The sequence below is a fragment of the Ictalurus punctatus genome, chromosome 14, assembly GCF_001660625.3.
Source record: "Ictalurus punctatus breed USDA103 chromosome 14, Coco_2.0, whole genome shotgun sequence".
Lineage (NCBI taxonomy): Eukaryota > Metazoa > Chordata > Actinopteri > Siluriformes > Ictaluridae > Ictalurus > Ictalurus punctatus.
This window is the reverse complement of record NC_030429.2, coordinates 28,265,086-28,271,221: the sequence shown is the minus strand read 5'-3', so window position 1 is coordinate 28,271,221 and position 6,136 is coordinate 28,265,086. Positions and strand designations below refer to the sequence as shown.

Sequence of the window (6,136 nt, the reverse complement as noted above, 5' to 3'; positions counted from 1 at the left end):
AATTATTGCCCTGATGGTGAAATGGGCGTTTTCAATGCTTGTGCTATTTTCTTATAGACACGCCCCATTGTGTGAAGCTCAACAACGTTTTGCTGCACATCACAGCTACATTCCTTGGTCTTACCCATTTTTATGAATGACTAAGGGAATTTGCCCTATATGTTACTTCATATTTATACCCCTGTGAAACAGGAAGTCATGGCTGAACAAATTTCCTGTTCCATTAACCCAGGTGTACTAAAAAATGTGAAATATAATTTTAAAAATACTTCAAATGTATTTTTCTCATATGAATTCTTAGGGGTTCCAATAACTGTGGCACACCTATATTCATCAAAATTGGGTTTATTTGGATAAACCTGTGTTGTGTTTGAAATTGTTTGATATCCATGAGAGTTAAACAATAAAGAGAATTTTTAACAGCCTTCTTTGCTCATATTTACCAAGGGTTCCAATATTAGTGGAGGGCGCTGTATGTCCCAAAGAAGCCACACTCACTTTGTAACATGGTGGCTAACTGGCTAGCTAGCTTACACTGATTTGTACATTGACATTAAAGGTGCTTCTGGTAAAATTGGCATCTCTTCTTGTTTTTCAGCTTTAGTTACCGAGCTTTCATATTTTAAGTCAAAAGTTATATTCTTGAAAATTGTACTTTGCCATGTCCACTGAGGACATCGCTAACTCTACCTTAGTAACCGTTTCGATGTAGGAAGTGGCATTTTATGTGGCGGGCACAGGCGAGCGGAGTGGTACACACAGTGAAACATCCCAGTGCAGTTATAGTAAATATGAGCACTCTTGGAACGCCGCTCAACCAATCAGATTAGTGGACAGGAACTAACAGTCTGTATAAAATAGGAATAACACACTTGGGAATGATCTTTTATAGAAAATAATCACACAACCCTGAAGGAGATTATTTTCCTGTAACAGTACATTCTGAAGTGTGTTATTCCTAACACAACAGAACCCCAAATATCTTAGACGGCCATGCGTCCTCAGTTAGAGGGGATCAACACGATATCTTGCTGGAGGTTGAAGATATTCCACAGACTGTGCTTTTACACAGTAATGCAGAGACGGCCACGACAGGTCACAAGCTCAACACAATGTGTTGCAAAACATAATGGAATGAAAGCAGAAGAGGAGCTAAGGTCAAAATTAAGCAATGCATAAGACAATAAAAATGTCTACTCACACTTCCGTTTCTGTCCCAACTTTAATCAGGAGCTGAACGTTCCTGGCCCACAGTCCAGAAACTCTGGAGTACAGTGAAAACCATTATAATACTGATAAGACATGTTTGTAAGCATGTTTGGCTTCTTAAAGACAAATGTAAGCTAGTGTTAATATATTCAAAATTTAAAGCAAAACGTGTTCATGGTGCTTGATTAAGCGTTTTACACACATTGCAGTGCTGGTAAAATAATAATAATAATAATAATAATAATAATAATAATAATAATAATAATAAATTAATTGATTAATAATGTATACCTATTTCAATAAGTCTATAGTATCCATGGTGTTAAATTACTAAATGTATTTTTCCTATTCAGACTTAGTAACTTAGTATGTTGGATTTAATTCATTTATTTGTGTGTTTATTAGAATTTTGTATAATCATGACTTTAGGCCTTCTGGAAACTTCTTCAGCAAAAATAAAAACTTCTGAGTCTCGAGGTTTTTGTTGGCAAAAAGAAATGAGACTTTTATTACAAAAAAGTAACAAGAGCCAGACTCCAGCTTGACCCAAAGTGTTTTATACACTTTCAAAACAAGGGCACTCTACAGATCATCCATCTGGTGTTTGATATGAGTATAAAGGAAGTCTTTTAGCAAACTAACACTAACACACACACACACACACACACACACACACACACACACACACACACACACATGTCCTTGAACATTGGTGCATCTTTTCTAACACAGGTTAGTGGATACACACTAAGGAATAACATAAGGATTATCATATGATGATCAGAGAATTTTAAATATTCTCTTTTTCTCTCTTTTTCTATTTTTATCGTTAATCCAGAATGAACAACAACAAAAAACATTTACTGCAATTGTTATAGAAATTATTTTACCTTTGAATTTTCCGTACACAAAGGAATCTGAAAACAGTACCGCCACACTGAAATATCAGAGCATTAAAAGATTGACTTCTTAACCTAATCCAACTAGTTAATTATAACAATACTAACTAACTAAGAATATACTGATTAAAAACAATAAAATCATCAGAATTGTGTATATACTGATTGAAACAACAGGCAGTGAATCAGGACACCATTTTACGCTTCTGGTTCTGGACAGTCCATGCCCTTTTACTTGTATTTGTACAGGGTAAGATGTAAGAGCTGAAGAGTAGGACCACCATCAGAACCCAGCTCACGCTTCCACTCCTCCGCTTCCTCCACGCTGACAGGAAGTGATGCCAATGCAGCGATTTTGCTTTGCTTTTCTTCTTTGAACTGGGCGAGAGACTCAAATGTTGACACAATACGGATCATGCTGCGGTTTATGGTTATAATCTGGGCATCTTTGATTGGTTGTTTGCTCTGGTTGAGTTGGTTGATGTCGTCTGCTAGTCGCTTCATGTTCCCCAGAGCCTGAAACATACAAAACAATAATACAAAAATAAACACACTGGGATGTACTCAGAGTATGTTCATAGAACCACATGGACACCATAAAGATGGCTGTGGATGTTCTACTTTGGATAGCCTCAAGACTGCACTTCCCAACAAACATCCTCTAGTCACAATCGTTAAACAGTCGATACAGTAACTTCACTTTGATACTCTAGACATAAAGTTAAAACTCTAACAAAATCAGTAATTACTCAAAACACTTAGCATTGCTTGACTGTATAGTATACAATTATAGAAGAGAAATTATTTATTATTGCACTAGCCCATGTCACGAAGATGAGTCTGGTTCCTCTCAGTTTCTTCCTCATATCATTTCACTGGGTTTTTTTCTTGCCAACGTTGCCTTTGGCTTATTCATTAAAGATAAAAAAAATGTATTTTCAAATTTATATCCAGATTTCTGTAAAGTTGATTTTTGATGATGTCTGTTGTTAAAAGCACAACTGAATTGAGTTGAATTGAATTAAATTGTAACTTCATCTAATCAGTTGAGGGTTAAGAGTCTTAGACAATCTTCCAAGCAGAAGTCCAATACCTTAACCACTGAACTACAATTGCCTCACCTGACTTCCACTGTCATCTGTGACAATGAGGGCATATCGCAACCACTAACAAGGGTAACAGTGGGGAACCAGGGTCTCCCTCTTGTGGGCTTTAAGTAGAAACCTGAGATTTGATTGGTTAACAATGTGTAGTGTTTACAGAATCCATGAACGACATGGAAATGTATATATTAGGCTGTCTCAAAACAGGTTGCCTTTTTATGAGAAACACAAAATCACAGGCAATTGCAATAATATCCACCACATGTTGGGACAACAATGTAGCGTGCATACCCAATGAATCTAGCTTGGTACTAGGGGTCTTTCCCATTAGACCAAGCACCATAATGTGTGCAAAGAGCATGGACATGTCCTGTTCTGCTCCCTGGTGGAAACTGAAAGTATCCTTATGCCTCCGGCCATTACAGGTGACATGGTCAACTGCATGCATCTTGTGAACACCCTTGGCTCTAAATATAGGTCTGCTGGTTGAACTTTAAATTGTAATCATGTCTTTAAAGGCAGCCCCCCAAAAATTGTGTTCTGGAATGTTGGGGACATGAAAAGTGCAATGAATTCTCTCTAGGGGTCTACACTGCTGTCTGTTCCTCTGTCCAATTGGAAACAAATTTCATGTGACCACTCGATAGGATTGGGAATTTTCCAGGTCCCAAGCCCCAAAAGTTGGACGTATTATTAAAATAATACCCCTGTAGCTTTGTCATAACACCTCATTGGTGTGATGTGGTCGCTGCCGAATGAGCTATCCCCTAATCCCTCCCTACTCACACACAAACTTTTTCTTTTTTTTTACACCACAAGGCATGTCCTATATGGATGGGCTCTATAGGGCTTTTAAGTTGTGGAGTAGTCTTTTGAGGGTCTTTTCTGTGGGTAAACACTCTCAGCGATAGACTGAGGGAAAAGTACCACACAAATTCAAGGTTGTAGCTATTTCAGAGAAAAAGATGAAGTGATAGGAGTCTATCTCCAGCTTTAGAGGACAGGTCATACCTGTAGTTCTAACTATAGTCACAATCTGTTAAGCAGATAGTGCCAATATATACAAAAAGGTCTGACATGCAAGTGATGAGAAGAGGAAAGAACAGACAACTGTTGACAGTGGTATTTTGTAGCAAAATACTACATCATGTGGTTACCATGGGACTTGATTTTGGCATGTGTGTGCCCAAACACAAGAAGTGTTAAAACACCTCACCCCCACCCTGGTGGTTCAGTGGTTAGGACCTGAAGTAGAATCGCACATTATAGTGAGTGAATGATTATAAAGTATCTAATCTTATGTTTAATTTCAAGATATTTGAATGTAAATATTTCAAAACTGAAATTATGGATTACCGTTGAGAGTTGTTGAAGGAACTTGGCCAGGATTCCTGACTCCAAGGGGACATCAATTCCCTCGAGTTCAACAGAGTCATTCTTATGGACCTCCAGCCATTTCATGATTTCATTCATCTTCTGGTTGAGTGTTTCCAAAATGGTCACAGCTCTCTCCAGCTTCCTGTATTTTTCAGCAACTGAAGGATCACTCAACATTAGTTTTAAAACATCTATTGCAGCTTTGAAAATGGCATCGATTTCAAATGTTTCTTTTATAAGTTTGCTAAGTTTGGCTACATAGGTCAAAATTTTTGCTGCAATTTGTGCTGCGGTGCTGGATGCAATCTCAGCTGCTGTTTCACTCGCTGCCTCGGCTGCACCTTCGGCCGCTGCCTCTGCGGCAGTTTCTGCTGCTGCCTCTGCTGCGGCGGCTGCAGCTTCTCCAGCCTCCACAATAGACTCCACTCCAACCTCTACAAGTGCTGCAGCAGCTTCTGTAGCAGCAGCTTCAACTACAGCAGCTACTCCTGCCACAACCACATCAATAACTATAGCTAGGACAGCTCCCATGTTAGCAGTGTGTCCTAAAAGAAAGGGAAAAGGGCATTTTTGAGAGACCTACAGCAAAATCCATAACTGTCGCATTCCACTTCCATTATTTTCAACTTCAATGACCAATTGTGCTTGAGAAATAAAAAAAAAAAGATACAGGTGAATCTAATTACAAATGACTATCTCTGTGTTAGCATGGCTAATAGGGGAGAGCAGGCTGGTGGGTGAGAATTGGCAGATGACAAAGAAATGTCATGGAGAAAATGAATGAGACTTGAGATACAACGCAAAAGGTTTTGACTTCAAGTCCCAACAGCACCAAACTGCCAAGATGAAATTCTTGATCAAGACCTTAACCTCAGCTGCTCATCTATATCCTCAAACATAAAGACTTTAGATAAAAGAATTAGCCACATAAGGTTAATGGAAAAAAAGAGTCTGGAAAATAAATAAATCATGTGAAGAAAATTACATGGGAACAGCAATTTTACCTGTGAAAAAAATAAATAAATCATGTGTAAAAATAAATAAATAAATAATAATAAATCATAGGTGAATATGAATGTTTCTTCTTTCCAATAAGTTTTAGATCTTCAGGACACATTCAAACTGTACTTGATGGTGCTTCAAAAAAACAAAGAAAGAAAGTTTGAACTGAATAATTTAAGCATGACTCCCTTTCTGAAATGTCCTTTATTGAAGTTTATAGAGTTATATCAGGCAGGTTCACCATAAAGCATTCAATTAAATTTTACTTGTAGAGCATGTTTTTTTCTTTGAACAATGCATATTGTTACAACGCAGCTTTACAGAAAAATATCTATTTTTTAAAGTAAATAAGGGAACTAAAGAGACTCTAGAGAATGGGGCATGAAGCATACCCCTGTTCCAAGCAGATTATATTTCAGTGTCTCCCGAAGCTACACTACAGATGTGTGACAAATTATAGGAGGGGAATAGCTTAGTTATGGCTCTGTTATGCTGTGTGGGTGTTTATTTATGTTTACTGTCATGCTCTGTCTCCACTTGTTGCTC

The 6,136-nt window shown here is 37.8% G+C and overlaps 1 protein-coding gene across 4 annotated transcripts in view; it reads right to left on the bottom strand.

The window, feature by feature from the left end:
- Window positions 1-1,687: 1,687 nt before the first annotated feature.
- Window positions 1,688-6,136, bottom strand: part of LOC108274843 (uncharacterized) — an 8,270-nt gene continuing 3,821 nt past the window's right edge. For all 4 annotated transcript variants that reach the window (XM_017485274.3, XM_017485275.3, XM_017485273.3 and 1 more), the window contains 2 exons: window positions 4,568-5,133; window positions 1,688-2,624 (listed from right to left, as the gene is read on the bottom strand). In XM_017485274.3, the coding sequence (XP_017340763.1) occupies window positions 2,340-2,624; window positions 4,568-5,119 (837 nt within the window). In that variant the 5' untranslated portion in view covers window positions 5,120-5,133 and the 3' untranslated portion in view covers window positions 1,688-2,339. The remainder of the gene's footprint in view (window positions 2,625-4,567; window positions 5,134-6,136) is intronic.